The sequence below is a fragment of the Aptenodytes forsteri genome, unplaced genomic scaffold (genome assembly GCF_000699145.1).
Source record: "Aptenodytes forsteri isolate BGI_AS27 unplaced genomic scaffold, ASM69914v1 Scaffold433, whole genome shotgun sequence".
Lineage (NCBI taxonomy): Eukaryota > Metazoa > Chordata > Aves > Sphenisciformes > Spheniscidae > Aptenodytes > Aptenodytes forsteri.
The window spans coordinates 2,044,530-2,061,214 of NW_008795028.1; the positions used below are offsets into that span (position 1 = coordinate 2,044,530).

The window sequence follows — 16,685 nt, forward strand, 5'->3', positions numbered from 1 at the left end:
TACATACATACATCAAATAATGCCACATCATACAGAATCTATGCTACCTAATATTAGAGGCTACCTTAGATCAAGCATCAAATGGAGCCAGTCTGCAACAAGTGATGGTATGCTTTTGATGCTTACCAGACATTTTCAGCATCGATGGCATTGATGACAATGTCTTTCTCTATCAACCCCTGACATCTCAGATGGCAAGTCACAAAGATGGGTTAGACAGATTTGACTCACACATTACATTTTTTCATGAGACCAGTGGCAGACAATTCATTTATTTATATGCATAAATCAGATTGATTTTATGACTATATGGTTCATTTACACCTGATTTTGTAACTGACATATGTTTAAATGGTCGTATCTTATGTGAACCACTCTGTCTGCGGTCTGTGTACCGTGAGCTAAGGAAGTACACCTACAGTTACAGTGCTGGTGTATCAGTCATAGCTATACCATTGTATTCAATAACAGGTTATCTGTTCCTCAGCTCCCTCACAATATTATTTGATTTACAGCATAGCTGAACACCTAAGTGGCCAGTGACATTTGTTCCCTCCACTGATAATAATGATTTTCCTTATGGCTCATAGGGCTGCACTTATCTATTTAAGCTTCTGGAAATAGAGCTGTGCAAAGACAGTCTTGACAACAACAAAAGGTGACAGGGAGCTATTGTTCTGTAATGGCTGCTTCACATCTCCTACCGCCACGGTGCACAGCTTCCTCCACCTCTGCAATTGGTGATAAAACTTAGGCCATGTTGTAAGAAGATATGGAAGCCAGGACAAAGCAAGCCCCTGCAGTCATATCCTTGCTCCTCAGCCCAATCATCTTGTGCTATCTCCAATTTAGGCTGCTAATGGTGTGGTAGCTTGCATTTCTACTTTCTTAAAAATGCAGTGCCTGGAACGTTCACTGTTTAGTTTGCTATGTGTCTTTTTTAAAGTTTGCCCTAGTGATGGTTCAAATGAAAAAAACTAGAATAGGAATGTAATGCTTCCATTGCTTATAGGCAGACCTACTTTCTATTCTACACTTTTTTCTAACCAACAAGCTAGAATTTGATTCTATATAATTTGGTACCAAAGCTACATTTCACTGACATTAAGATTGTGAAGTAAGACCCCCCAAAAAAGCTGAAAATTCAAAAATTAAGCCTTACGCTCTGTTCTTAACCCACAGTGCTAACGGCACAGGAGTCTTGATCAAACAACTGGGGAGGTGAAGTACACTTTTAAGAAAAAGTGTAAGTCTGCCCCTTACGTTTGAATCTATTAGCTTCTGTTATTTTCATTCACAAATTAGCCTTAAAAAAATCTTTTTCTTTAATTATCCCCTCTCTTTGCCCCACTTCGAGAGAAGAAAAAGAACAAAAGTTCATAGGAAGATATAAAATATGTATTACATTTATTCAGGAGACTTGAAAGGGCTCCTCTGGAGCCATTTGAGTCTCTCCATCCCAGCCTATCCAGTAAATATACAGTTACATAGTTTTTTAAATGTATTTTTTGATAAAAATTAATTTGTGTCTACAGTCAATAACCTTTTCATAGGTTTATACATTAAAAGGCCAGAGGAAACACTGCCATCGTGTACTCTGGCCTCCTGCATCATACAGACCGTAGTACTCTGAAGATACATGACCCTGTATAGTCAGCTTGATAGACTGTAACTGATTAACACAATGCATATTCAGTTTTGTATTGTTCCACGGTACAGATCATGACAATAGCAATATGGAAATGTTTATTAAAAACTTTATGAAAAAAGTTACGGCACATGAGCAGGAACCCAGATTGCAGAACTGAAAATACTTTCAATATGTTTTTTCTTAATTCTCATAATTATAGGCCCCGGTAGAAAAACAACTGTTCAAAAAATAACATCGTCTTAGAACTTTTACTCATTTGAGTTCAAAACTAGATCAAGCAACATCACTAATTTACTCTGAACTTCTATAATTTGAAACTAGCCAGTATGTATTTGGGAATTACAGTGAACACAATTGCTCCTACATCTTTTACTTAAAGCAAACCTTTATCACTGTGTTACAACCTGCTGAAAATAGGAGCTTGTAATAGAAATGCCAACACAATCTCGCTCTGCATGACATAAACATGCCGATATAATATTATTTTTTCTCCCTCTCTCTGTATATAATATATATGCACTTTTAAGTAAAAGAAAATAGATTAAACAATCAACTTATGTATTCATGTATCTATGATGTACCATATACAAAGCACTAGACTTATCACACTTACCTTCCTGCATAATTAAAGTTAAATTCTCCAAATACAAACATTTTTGTTACCTTATCAAAGAACAACAGTCAACATGCTCAGCACTTCATTACTGTCAGGGAAACAGTTGCACAAAAAGTTAAAGCTGCCATGAAAGATATTTCAAAACTGAAGTGAAATTTTCAAGTGAGTAAAAAACCAGATGAGATGCTGTTCTGACTTAAAGATATTATAAAATAAGTTCTCCTATTGTAGAGGAAAATCAAATGCAGAATAAGTAGTGCTGTTAGTATTTTCCACCAACTATCCAAGGGACAAAATTGGAACAGCAACATGAATCATTTTGTTCTGTTTGTAGCAGAACATAAGTTATAGTAGTTTGTTGACAATAAAAATCTCTCCATGGATTAAAATATGCATGTATGTGGATGTGTGTGTTTGTGTGTATTTATAAGTATACAAACACACACACACATTTTAATATATATGACAAACAGGCATCGAACTCCAAATTCACCAAATGAGCTGATGTGCAGTAAATATCCTATGTTACTTAACTGTCAATTAATCTATATTTTCAGAAACAACTGAATTGGATTTACTAAATAATGCTATGGGCTGATACTGGTGCACTTCTAACCTACAGTATGCAGTACCTTTACAAAACATCTCCAAAATGCCATCTGCATTGCATATTTGTTGTAAAACTAGATCTTTTTCTAATCTTCATTTTTGTTAGCCATACATATGTATATCTGTTTATGCTCTAAGAAATAAGTTTGCAATGCTTTATAGCATGCCACATATGTTCATAAAATAAGTCCTCAAATCAATATAAAATCATGTAATTGGACAAAAAGGCATACTATTTTTCATGCTATGCTCAATATAAATATAAATTCAAGGCAGTCAAGCTATCCATTACCAAAATAATAATAACCATAATATATATGTATATATACCTACACTCTCTAAAAAGTGATCCAGTTATGTGGATTAAGAAACCAGTAAGAAATTGGTTGAATGTAGTATAAAACTATCATTTTATGTAAAAGCCAATACTGGCCATTTCAAGTATTTTAATACTTTCCTATAACCTTTCATTAATAACTAGCTATCTGTAGAAATTATAATTTTATACTGAAAATTGTATTCAAGTTAAATAAAAATTAACTTCTACTGTAGTTCATTTTTAGAGTGTGCATGTATACATAACAAAATACCCTTCTACAGATCTATCATAAATATTTTAGTTTATGTCAGTTCTTTTCTATGAAAACACTTCAACGTTTTTTTCTCTAATTTTGGATAATGTATATCAGGTCTTTTAAGAAATAAAACTCATCTTAGTTCATTCGCAACACCAGATTCCCTTCAGTTTGTGCCAGTTTGCAAGTTAAAGGTCAAAGATCAAAGACATAGGACAGTACACTTTAAGGAAATTCAGACAGTGAAGCTGTTCACAGAAGACAATGTTTAACTTGGTAATGACAGTCAACAGGTCAATAATCAAGTTCAAGGCAAGCTGTTCATTGTTGCAAAAGCTACTCCCCTCAAATCCTGGCTTTCATAAAAAACCAGGTGTCTGACTTTTGGGGTGCATCATTCTGACCATCTTTAATAAGTTCACAGCCCAGTGACTGTAAAGCCTATCACTGCAAGAAGCAGCTCCTAAAATCAATAAAGAGGTCTGTCAGTTGCTGACTTTTCTCTAGGAAAAAAATATTGATACAAACCTGCTCTGCAGGTCACATGAAAATGACAATACTGCTGTTAGCACAAATTACACAGAATGACAAAATGCTTTGATGGTCCCTTGGCTCTGTCAGTGATATCACGTTCGGCTGAAGGCCAGAAATTTGACTAACCCTTTGAGAACTGTGGTGAACATGCAAAGGGGTAACACACTGGAGGATACTCATGCAATATCAGAGTCATCGTCCTAGCTTTCCTTTGAAACTGTAACTCTACCTCGGCAGAGGCAAATTGAATCATCATGCAACATAGTTCAAAAGATAAATTCAAGATGCTTAAGATAAAAGGCTAAGCTATAAAACTGTCGCCAGTTCAGAAAAATTCTTGGTAAGTGGTAGAAGTTATTAAAATAGGTTTGGTTCCTTTAACCAGAAAGTAGCTGGTAAATATATTTTGTATTCTATTTATGTTACAAATGCTTTTCTATCAATAATGCAAATAATTAAAAACACTCACTTGCAGTCACAGGAAATCTGTTTTGAAAAATTGATTTTCTTTTAAAACCTGTATTACCTAAACACAATCTTATAATGTAATGACAACCAAGATTAACATCCACCAGACTCTGAAAACAGATGCAATAGTTCTCAAAGGGTTACACCACCAATGTAATACCAGCGTCAAGTTTCTCTATAGCATGACTGTTGCTTTAGTTCATTGAAATCCACTTCAGAGACACACTGCTTTTTACCATGCTTTGGAATGAGTGCTCCTGACAGACCTATGAAAGGCCTGGGGCAGTTGGCTTGGTACAGCTTGGGAAAGATTATGCAGGAAAACCAACCAAAAATCAAACAAACCAATAAAAAGGTTCTGCTTGAATATAGGAATGAATATAAATGAGTTTAAAACATTAAGGACGTAGCCCAGAGCAGCTGTAAAAAACACAAAATGAATGTATTATTAAGGCTGTTACTATATTGCAGATATTTTGGCCCCTTGTTTGTTGGAAAATGGCTGTCCGAACAGTCTGAAGTCCTGCATGTCATCCGAGTCTCCCACCTGACAAAACTGGAAGTAGGAGTATAGGACTTTATCCATAGCAGACAGAAAGCAATCCTCTTTGGAGACAAAGCTGTTTTGGGTCTTCTCACTTTCCTGAAAGTTCTGTTGTGGGTTGTTGTGTTTTTCTAAAAAAATTTACTTTCAGCAAAAAATTTTTCAAAGGGGAACAGGCCTTAAGGGAAAAATGTAGAAACACTGGAGATTTTTTTTTTTCCTCTTCATTAGTTAATCCTGATAGTTTATAGGGCATTGAGCGTGCAGAGGAAAGGCCTAGAATTGAATGACAAAGAAAGACAAAGGACTGAAGAAACAGCAGATACTGTGTATCATGGAAGCTTCCCAGCTGAGCGAATCGCCACTCATGCGCAGGACAGGCAAGCCCCTGGGTTTTAAAGATCAGCTTTGTTTCAGACTGACAGATGCCCGCTCCTAGCTAGGAAACTGCATAACAGCTCTTGTGTTGAATCTCAAGTTACCACAAACTCCTGTGAGGGAAAGAAAAAAAACAAAACCCTACATCACACCCACTCTTGCATAGAGCGTTTGCAGTACAGTATGTGGCGGGGTGTTCCTTTCCTTTTGAACTGGAACACAGTGTAAACCAAGACAAGGAGGCACAAGGCCAGGATGCAGGGAATGACGATGGCTATGGCTTTCACAGTGCTGGCTGTGTTGTCCAGTTTGATGACAATGTCAACGTCATCTTGGGGGCTGTGTCGGTCTTTATCTCGATCTGTTGGTCCATCACAACCCATAAAATCCTTGAGGATGGATCTGGGATAGCCGGGTTCCACCCTGAGCATCTGGTTATTGAATTTCCAGTACTCTTTTCCTTTGTAGAAATATGTGAAGCCTGAGGAAGAAAATTGCAATTATTCATGGTCATATTGGATGAAATCATGTCATCAACACACCATGACCGAAACTACTGGTATCAAATTATTTTGTAATTAAAAAATTAAAAAGGTGTAAGGAATAGACTTCAGTTATAGTCTTTCAAATCTTCTTTACAAATTTTGTTTCTTTACTGTCTCTAGAAAACCTAACATTGGGGTGTTGGGTTTTTTCAATTCAATAAACAGGGATTTTATTTTCTTCCATTACTACAAAAAAATAAAGGAGTTCCAGAGAATATGATCTTTGACAGACCAGGGTCCAGCTGATTTGTTCATTCACTGAAAACCCAACCAGAGTTAGAATCCTCAGGGCCAGAACTTCAAAGCATCACAACCTCTTCAAGATGGAAAGTCTACTGAAACAAATTGCAATGCTATGCTAGCTAGAAATGAGAACTGACCCTCTTCAGTGTCACATAGCCTACTGCTATACTTCAGAAGAAGAAAACTGGATGAAACAACAGCAGCTTTGCCAAGAGAAAGCAGGTGTAACCAGATTTAAGTTTTCTGTAAAGAGCTGGTATTTGACCATTCAGGTGCAATCCAATGTTATTACTAAACATGCCTAAATGGAAAAAAAAAACACTTGACTCCTTGCTAAAAATCCACTTTATTATCCCAGCTGAAAAATGGCATTGATCTGGCAAGAAACAAACCTTCAGGATGGGTGAACTTCCTCCTACTGTTTATGAACTGAATGCAAACGGCTGGATTTTTCCTTATCTTCACTTTATAGACCTCAGCTTATTTCCTGCAGTACTAAAGGCCACTAAGAATACTAAGACATATTGGGCACTATTTGCCATTTTAACAATGCTTCCTGAAAAGATCAGTAACTGGTTATCTGGAGATAATGTTAGTAATCACCTATTCAAACAGCAGTTAGTTTCTTTCAATTCTGAAAAAAAAATTACTTGATAGTATATTTTTCAGCTCAAACTGTATAAAAATCTTCATCACCTACTGCCACTTTTCAGAATATTCAGAATATTTGAACATTCTTCTACATGAGATATTTATGTAATTTTAATGGCCTTTCTAGCCACTGAAAAGGTACTGTTTCCCTTTCCTTAATCCCTTGCAGTTTTATTATCTGAGAATGTGTTAGTGTATCTATAGAAAGGCATAATACTGGTTAAAAAGAAAAAAGAAAAGAAAAGTACTGAGCTATATTAAAACAGTAGTTAGGAGGCTTGTTCACAAAATACCTTCTATTCTGATTGCAACAAAACAAAAAAGAGCATTCTATTTTTTTTAATACGATGAAGTTTTAAAATTTTAGCATATATAAAGTTCCTTAAAGCAATCTGTAGTTTAAAAGAAAAATACTGTCAAATGCAAAATTTCAGTATTTTGAGCCACAGGTTACCCTATCTTTTCATTTCATATAACAATGTGGATGTAAGAAAGCACTGTACATACTGGCCCTGGATAAATATTACAAGTGTGGAAATTTGACACATTATCACTATCAATATTCTAATACATATACGGAGACCATATGCAGATATGACATCTCTAAATCTGTATTCGTACATACATACAGAATACATATATGTATACATCAAGGGTACATATAAGTCAGAATACTGACACTAGTTAGTATTAATTGCTATTATACATTGAAATATCAAATTAAAACTGTTAAAATCAAAGCAGCAAAGGAATCGCCAGCCCCTGTAGGTCCAGTAAAAATTCTTCTATCAGAGCATATTTTCCACTGGAAAACTCTGATGGTAGTTTAAACTTTTCTGTCATTTTGCTGAGGCAGGAACCAGGATAACAGTAACAGCTGAAGGGTGGAAGTTACCAGCAGAGAAGAGTAGTTCTAAGAGACTGAGTAGTTTTACGGCTTCTCATGGCCTTCACACAACCGTTGAATGCGATTTCATCTAATCTGCTTGACTTGTTGAGCCTGCTTTGGGAGCTGCTCCTTACAATTTTCTAGGTGCTAGTCGCTGAGAGTAGTGAGCGCAATGCCTGACCCAATCATCATGGAAGGGATCAGCAGTCACTAATGTGTCAAATAGAAACTCAAATTAGGAGTGGTAGTAAGCACAAGGCAAAAAAAGCTCAATGGGCTAATAAAGTAGACTACCTTTTCACTTTCTTCTCTCTAAAAATTGCCCCACCATCCACTTTAGCAGAACTTATAGTTGGGAGTTGAGATTTTCTATGCTGCTCTCAATCCAGAAAGAAAGATTTCTCCAATCTGGAGAACTTTGTGTGATCTCAGATTCCATGGAACAACAGAAAGAAAATTTCTTCTTCACCTCCTCCTAAGAGTTTCTACCACAGCATTAGAAACCAAATCACAATATGGGAAGTGGCAGGGAGAGTTTCAAAGGTGTTACCTGTACTTTACCAAGCTTCTAGGACACTGAGTCAGGATGCTGACTAGAGTAGGAAGTCATTTTTTCTCATCTTTCCCAAGCCTCTTACTGCAAGATTACCCAGAATTTTTGTGGACAGTGACAAAATCCTTTTATGTTCAGACTTATTGCAGGTGTTCATTTGCATGGTTTACACAACAGAAAGACAAGGGAAAGAAAAAAGTATTCTTTAAAACAAATTGGATTAACTGGAAGACATGCTCAGATGTTCTCTTACAAAGCTATACAGTAAAACTTCCTTGTCAACTCTGCTTCTGCCCAAAGAAAGGAAAACAGTTTCAGGCAAAATGTAATCAACTTCTTTCCAACTAAGCTGTGGTACTTCTTATTTGCATCTGCTTTTGTTTCTTTCTCTCCTCATGTAAACAACAGTGGACTTTTGAACTATTTCTTAAGACGTCTATTTTCTTGATTTCAGGGAAAATATCTTAGTGGTCTTCTTGGGAACTTTATGGTGTCATTTTCAGTCCCTCTTTCTGCCCTGGGGCCCTTTTAGGCTTTCTGAGAAGCCCAAGAATGTCCTCTTTCCCTTCCCCTCCTCCATGATCTCATGTCATGTTTTACCGCCCTTCTCATTCAAAGAGTCAGACAGACTATCAAAGCCACTGGGGTAGAAGTGGCTTTAGAGTAACCAAGAGTCTTTCCTGCCTTAGGAATGAGTGCTCTGCCTATGCAGTACTTTCAAGCCCACTGGTCTGAGTGTTACAGTAAGATAATTTTCATTTGTAATGAGACACACATGTACCTGAGCTCAGTACAGAAAACTTATTATGCGGAATGTAATCAAGGTAAGAAAAAACAACCAAACCCATACATACATACATATATATTTATATGTTAAATTCCTTTTGGATGCAAATCTTTAAAAATATGCTTAAAAAGTAATGAAGGGAAGAAAACAGAGGTTATATTCATTATGTTTCTCTGTGCATACATAATGTTTGTGCCCATTTCCACGTAAATGTATATTTACACACTTAGTTATTGAGTATGATGTATGCAGAATATCATCTTGACTGACCTACTTTCCAGTTAAAAACAAAACAAAACAAATAAAAACAACACAGAAAAATCCAGTCTAGCCAAAAGGCCAGAATCCAGAAAGGGTTTCTGCTTCTGGATAAAACAGAGACAAAGCAAGGAAACAATTAAACAAATTTCTGAAATAAACCCCAAACATTTCCATGGTAAATTACTTAATCAAGTTGGAGGTTGAAATCAGAGACTGAAATGGTTTATACAAGGAAATAAATCTTTTTATCTGCTTATTAAAAGGAAATTAAAATAATATGGTAGTATATCCCTGTGCTGTCTGTGAGGCAAACAGAATAAACTCAGAATCTACTAATAAATAAATCATAAATGCCATACAACAATTCTCCAACAATGATAAGTGATGACAAATGCATATTTTTATTCCTGTCAAAGGGATCTAAACTCTGTGCAACTGAGGGCACTCTTGGCAGCCTGCTAGCAGCCCCTAGGTAGGACTGAATTCTCATAAGAGGAAGGAGATTTTGGCTGCTTTCATTCATTTGGAGGTGTGGCCAGCTGAGATTCTAGGTCCCTGTATGTGATGATGCATCTTGATACAGGTAATAGCACTTCATACAGAAGTGCACAGCATCCTTGTGATCTGCATTTCTGCATCATGGGCTTATGACATCTCTGATTTACACAGTTTCCTAGGGATATTTCTGCTTAGATAATGATTTTGCTTCTTTTTTCTAATTGTTCAGAATGAAGATAATACCTTCTAAGCTGTTTAAACAGCCAACACCTTGACAATTCAAATAGAGATATACTGTGTTTAGGAAGCTTGTTTTAAGAGGTACTATAATTCAGCAGAGAACAAAAATAATTAAGTGAATTAAAAAACAAGAAAAGAAAGAATGGAAATTAAGGTTTATGATACTAAATTTGAAAGATTTTTCTCCATTGTGTTAAATGGTACATGCAAACAAACAGCCATTTTCACAACAGCAAGTCCTATAGCAGGAAATATTCTGTTCATAAACCAAAAATTCCTTCACTACCTAACCTGAATAGTCAATCACCCCTCTACTACTCTATCTTACATAAACAGTGTTAGTAAATCATTAAAACAGGAATGTGTTTGCATACCATTTTCTTTGTGGACAAAGGCTCCCTGAGGAGATTCTGGGATACCTTTCCAAATTGTGATTGGTTTGGGGTAACCAGGGTCCATGGATCTCATTTCTTCACTGTACCTCCAGTACCTGAATTTTTTTTAAAGGACAAAAAAAAAAAAAAAAAAAAAAGCATTTATAAGATAACAGATAAGTAACTACATATTTTTCTTCTTCTAACATTTGCTACATTCATTAGCCACAAATGGGAATACTTGACTTCTTTTCTTTGAACATACTACAAGATTAAAAAGAAATCTATTTGCTGAACTGGACAACTGTTTCATGTAAGCAGAAAGAAGATAAAAGATTTTTGCACTTTGACAACTAAATCAGCATGCATCTCACTTATAATTGCAGCGATTCTGATGCCTAGGACTTCTGCACAGTGACAGAGAGAGATGCAACATATGCAAGAAAGATGCATTAATGTTTTATATAACATTTTAATTATGAAAATGACAGTGGATTCAGATTAAAATACTCCCAGCAAACTTATATGTATGCATTACAGTAGCTTTTCATTTTTTATCATTAAATAGAGACAGTGTAATATAAAATTCAACCTGCTTCTGTGCCTTTTTGCCAGCCAGCCCTTCTCCAATTTAAAAAGCTTCAGTTTGCAAATTCTAGGCAACCTGAACATGTAAGAAGTATTTACACTTGTAATTTTATTTACACTTACAGATAATGTTGATAATTTCTTTGTTCTTATGCAGCTGGCTAAATTGTTATGCATATCTTATTATAAACTGGTTCTAAGAATTAATATACTGTATCTCTAGTATCTCTGTGTATCCTGATATAATATTTGGGTGGGTCATTTCATATTTTGCTTGTCTGCATTAATTTAGAGCATACCAATTTAAAGCATAGTTTTCTTGGAGATTTTTTTTTCCAAAATCAGTTTTATTCATGTGAAAAGTTACATTAAAAGGCAGCCACTCACCATTTCAGGACATCAAGAGCCTGAGAATGTATCACTTTCATTGATAATCTGGTCACTGCTAAAAACTTGACCCTTTTTCTAATTTGAATTCATTTGACTTCAGCTTTTAAAAATCCTTGTTATGATCGTTCCTGATATATTAAAGAGTCCTTAAGTGGATGATATTTTGTCCCTGTGAAGGTACTTGGACACTCTAATCAATTCACATCTTAATCTTTTTTAAAAACAAAATGGTCTAAACTACTCCGTATTTCTCCCTGTGGGACATTTCTCTGGTTTTAAACTTTCAATGAAATTAAAAGGTGGCAGATTTCAAGTGGGTTAAGAGATGGCAAGTTATATTAAAAAACATTTGTATTTATTTTTTCTTTCTTATGCATAAATTATTTTTATAGCCTGATTTCTTAATCTAGTCACATATGCATCAGTAACCAGCCAACAGAGCAATGCTCTTTATTTTGAAATGTAACATCTTTCAGAGTTTACATGGAGAAAGAAACAATATGTAGAAGTGGTAAACAAAGCTCTGACATCAATACTATTGCAACCAGTTCTTGCTCATCTTTTGACTCTGCGCTTCTTCATCCTTAGTTTGCATTTTCTCTTTTCACATTTGCCTGTTGTCTCTTTCTGTTTCTTTATTCTCACTCTTTGCTGAGTTTAACATTCTATTTTCTAATCTCCATTTTTATCTGCATTTCTTCTTTATCAACTGTCTTACCTTTTCCTCTATCCCTATTTCCCAGAACCCTATTTCCTTCCTGCATACTTCCACTCATTTTCCTTTTTTCTCTTCCAACCTTTTCACCTTTTTGAGCTCCTTTTACTAACCTCTGTGTTTTTCCACTAGGCTGCATGATGGAAACAGACAGTCCTAAAGGACTTTCAAAAATATACATTGTCATTAAAAAACAAGTCTTTGCGGACACACCCAGTGCACACTCAAAAGTCCTAAACCTGTTGTTTTTTCGACATTGATGAGAAATCCTATGAGGGAAGGACTGATCATGATACTATCTCGGCAATCTGTGCTGGAATAATGAGCACGTCTACAGGATAAGGAAAAGCCTAGTCTTGATTCTCCTTGGCATGCCAAATGTTCACAAGCAGACTCCCCAATGATGATTTGAATGATTTAAGCTTTACAAATGATATAAATTATGTTACTGTATCTCAAAGACTGATAAAGTAACAAAGGGAAATAAAAGAAAGTGCACTTCATGGCTTTAGAAAAAGGGAATTTGGAAAATATTTGCTAAAACGTGTTCTTTCCTGTATCTAATCCTATGTACTTAATGATATTCTGAACTATTGGATGACTAAGCTTTATGAAGAAAAAAATATTCATTTATACTCTTTTAAAGTACAAGAAACAGTCACACCAGACAGGGGCATAAACAAGAAGTGCAGCGAACCTGTTATCATCCTGTCCTACACTACTCAATTCTTGTAGGAGAGGAATGAGACAGGGCAAAATGTTTTCTGTAGTCATCTTTTGTCCCCTCTTTAGCTTTCATACAATTATTTGGAAGAACTATCTTTAGTGTTTAAATGGATCATTTTAAATATAAATAATAATGATCCATACATAAGCTGCTTTAGACATATGAGTATTACAATACCATTTACTATTTGGTCTTTTAAATCTTCTTACTGGTTTGTTGTTTTGTTTTGTTTTTCATTTTGTAGCCAATATTTGGTACTTTGTATGCTATTGCTCTAACTTTTTCATGTATATCACTGTTCTGGGACATTTAACTCTGTCTAGGTTCTGCCCTGGAGCTCCTTAACTACAGATTACTGTCAAAACAAAATAAGTATACAGGTCCTCAAGTTAAATAAGGAAGAACATACTTTGTTATTTTGATGCTGGCATAACTTTTTGGTTCCCTTTCATTCCTACCTCCTGCCACCGAGAAGCTACATTTATGTTATACCTTCTTCAGGAAAAGATCCACCCCTGTAGTAGACATACATACTACTAAAACCAACAGGAGAATTCAACTCTAACTTTACATTATGAAAAAATTGTGATATAAAAAATACACATTTTGAAGCTTAGTGGTATATGGGTTTATTCCCACTGGTGGTCAATATCCTGTAATAGCTCAATTATCTCTGCAAGGCTCATGTTGTTCGATCTTCTTCTAACATACTGTATTGCATTTATATCCTGCTGAGTTTCATTGTGCTTGTTAGCTCTAAGTAGCAACTTCTCCATCAACAGATGTTTTCTCTGATAGGTCTTTTTGTCTTCTGTTATTACCCCTAGTGTTTTAGGAAAGTCTTGACTATATGTAACTGCCTGTGCCTGGAAATATAAAAGGACACTGCTGAATAAAGCCTAAAGGAAGTACAGGTCACATAACATACCTTCTGTACATACTTTCCCAGGAGTGTGGAGGTGGAAAATTATTACCTGAAAATGAACTTACATTAAGTTAGATTAAAAAAATCTACTCAACTATGGGAAGCAAATTATTTAGGTGGCTTGCTTCTTCACTGTGGAAATTGATTGCTTGAAATGATACCTAGTTTTCAAACACCACAAAAATTTTACTTAGTTATCTACTTTCCTCATCATGAGTGTTGGAGAATTTTTTTTTTTTTAAAGCTTTAACAATAAAATTGGTTGTGGCAATCTGTAGTGCAATATTACAGTACTGCTAAAAACGATCAACTGTAGTGTGCTAGACTTATTCTATGATGTGCACTAATTTCTTATGTGGTCCATGAATGCTATTAGTGTCTCAGAATCTTAAGTACCACACAGTAACAAAAGCAGTCATCATACTTTTAATAATACTAATATAAACATTACAATTATCAATAAAGAATAATTTGTCTCTGAGCACTCAGAATTTGCACAGTGATACATCAATCAACAAACAAAACAACATCCTGAAAACCTGTAACATCCATCATTCAGATAACTTGCAGAATTTCAAAAATTAATGAGTTCTCCTGACACCTCTATAAAGCAGACAAATATTTTTTCCCTTATTTTTACAGACAGGGAAATGAAGACACAGAGAGACTAAGTGACTAGTGCAAGTCTCTTTCAGGACTGGAAAATAATTCAGATTTTACAATTTTTTTCTGTTATTTATTAATCATAAAAATAAGTGTCTATATTGAAGGGAACTGTAAGATTTATTTAAAAATAATTCCTAGGGAACTGCTCAAATTGTTCTCTAGCTTCCTGGTTTAGCTGTCATTTCCCTTTCTTACCTCATTTTTAAATAGTAGAAGAGAAGTCATTTTCACTGACCTTAAAAAGCTTTGGATCATGCCTTGCCTGTTTATGTGCTAGGGTTTAGAAACGTGGATAAAAAGGAGCAGGTAAGAGTGTACATAACCACATTACTTTGAATATTTAAGTTTAAATTTGCCATAACTGTGACTTTCCTGTTGACTTCTAAAACATAACTTTTCCACTGGATATACATATACTTATTTCAGTATATTCACACAAATATAGTTTAGGTTATAAGACATGTGAAAACAGTATGGCCCTCTATGCAGGAGGGGTTAATTTCATCCACAGAAAATTAACTGTTTAAGTGGCTTGACGACTTCTTTTGAGAAATAGAGGAAAAGATTAACATGCTTAGCTGATATCCACCAAACAGCTTCCTTGCAGAATTCCTGTACCAACCTATCTCCTTTGAAGAAGTAGGTTTTCCCAACATCTTCCCACCAAATTGCTGAATCAATGCCATGGGAAGGAATTCCGCTTCCAAGTGTTATCAAATCATGAGGATAACCTGGCTGGAGAGTGGTGTCCTTGAAAACCCAGAACTTGTTACCTGTACAAAAGCGTATATATAAACATACATATATGTGTGTTAATCTTCAGTACTCTCAGTATTAATACACTCCTAAGAAATAAGAAAGACTCCCAAAGGGCTATAGTGGTTCTGCCAAACACAATGAAATTAAAATTTTCTCCTATGGCAGATAATGCAAAATTAAATATGCCTTACAGATACCTTGCATTTATAAAGCACCTTTCATTCAATAAGCCCATGGAATATTTTGATACCAACTATATAGAGATCAAACCCAAAAAGAAAATGAAGTCATCTCAAGATGCTCTGTGGTTGATAATGTAATATGCTCACAGCAATACTACACAACAGATTTACGTTTCATGAGGAAAGAAGAGTGAATTTTACGACAAAATGAAGTAAGAAAACATATAAATAAATAAATAAATAAAATTCCTATCCTCATTGACACCATATACTTTTATAACTTTGTACTCTGCTTCTCTTCAAGAAGTTAAATTAATTATGAAGTTAAATTACTTATGAAGGATGTACAGACTATTTCTGAAATGACCATAGAATTATATATTTTTTTTAATCATATTTTGTTTAGTGTGGCCAGACAGCAAACTGAGGTTCTGATGTTCCACAGGTGAAAACCTTGTGTTTCTGAAATTAATAATGTGTGGCCTAAAGACAGCAAACTGAGGTTCTGATGTTCCACAGGTGAAAACCTTGTGTTTCTGAAATTAATGGGGGGTTGCCTTTAGTACCAGTGGCAGTAAGATTTAACCTTTGGTTGTGGGTGACAAATCATTCAAGACCACCCAGTTGACTTATTACATGCTGATAATACAAGGTAGTTGTACGACTCTAGCTGGTGTTAGCACAGTGTCTACACAAACCTCAGGTTACCTAAACCATCTTAAATACGAATAATAGCCTAGTGCCTCCTGCACAGCAATGCTCAGTGGTTGAACCCCTACTGTTGCAGTCACTAGCTAAATATATTGTTTATATAGAGGTATACATGTCTACAGAAGCAGCAATTGCACCAGTATTTTGTAGTACAGTCCCCCCACACCTGTTTTTGGAGAGGATGCCTCCTGTGCTCTTTCTTGTTACTGGATAGCTAACCTCATGTATTGGGTTTGCATGGCAAGGTTTTGGTGGCAGGGGGGCTACGGGGGGGCTTCTGTGAGAAGCTGCTAGAAGCTTCCCCCATATCCGATATAGCCAATGCCAGCCGGCTCCGAGATGCCCCCACCGTTGGCCAAGGCCGAGCCAATCAGCAATGGTGGTAGCGCCTCTGGGATAAAATATTTAAGAAGGCAGAGGGGGGAAACCTAGGCAATTGCAGCCAGAGAGAAGAGTGAGAATATGTGAGAAAAACAACTCTGCAGACACCAAGGTCAGTGAAGAAGGAGGGGGAGGAGGTGCTCCAGACACTGGAGCAGAGAGTCCCCTGCAGCCCATGATGAAGACCATGGTGAGGCAGGCTGTCCCCCTGCAGCCCATGGAGGT

The 16,685-nt window shown here is 35.8% G+C and overlaps 1 protein-coding gene across 1 annotated transcript in view; it reads right to left on the reverse strand.

Moving 5' to 3' along the window:
• Positions 1 to 1,729: 1,729 nt before the first annotated feature.
• Positions 1,730 to 16,685, reverse strand: part of MMP16 (matrix metallopeptidase 16) — a 191,954-nt gene continuing 176,998 nt past the window's right edge. The window contains exons 8-10 of the mRNA XM_009276043.2: positions 15,050 to 15,200; positions 10,417 to 10,532; positions 1,730 to 5,856 (exon numbers count right to left, since the gene is read on the reverse strand). Of these exons, the coding sequence (XP_009274318.1) occupies positions 5,522 to 5,856; positions 10,417 to 10,532; positions 15,050 to 15,200 (602 nt within the window). The 3' untranslated portion in view covers positions 1,730 to 5,521. The remainder of the gene's footprint in view (positions 5,857 to 10,416; positions 10,533 to 15,049; positions 15,201 to 16,685) is intronic.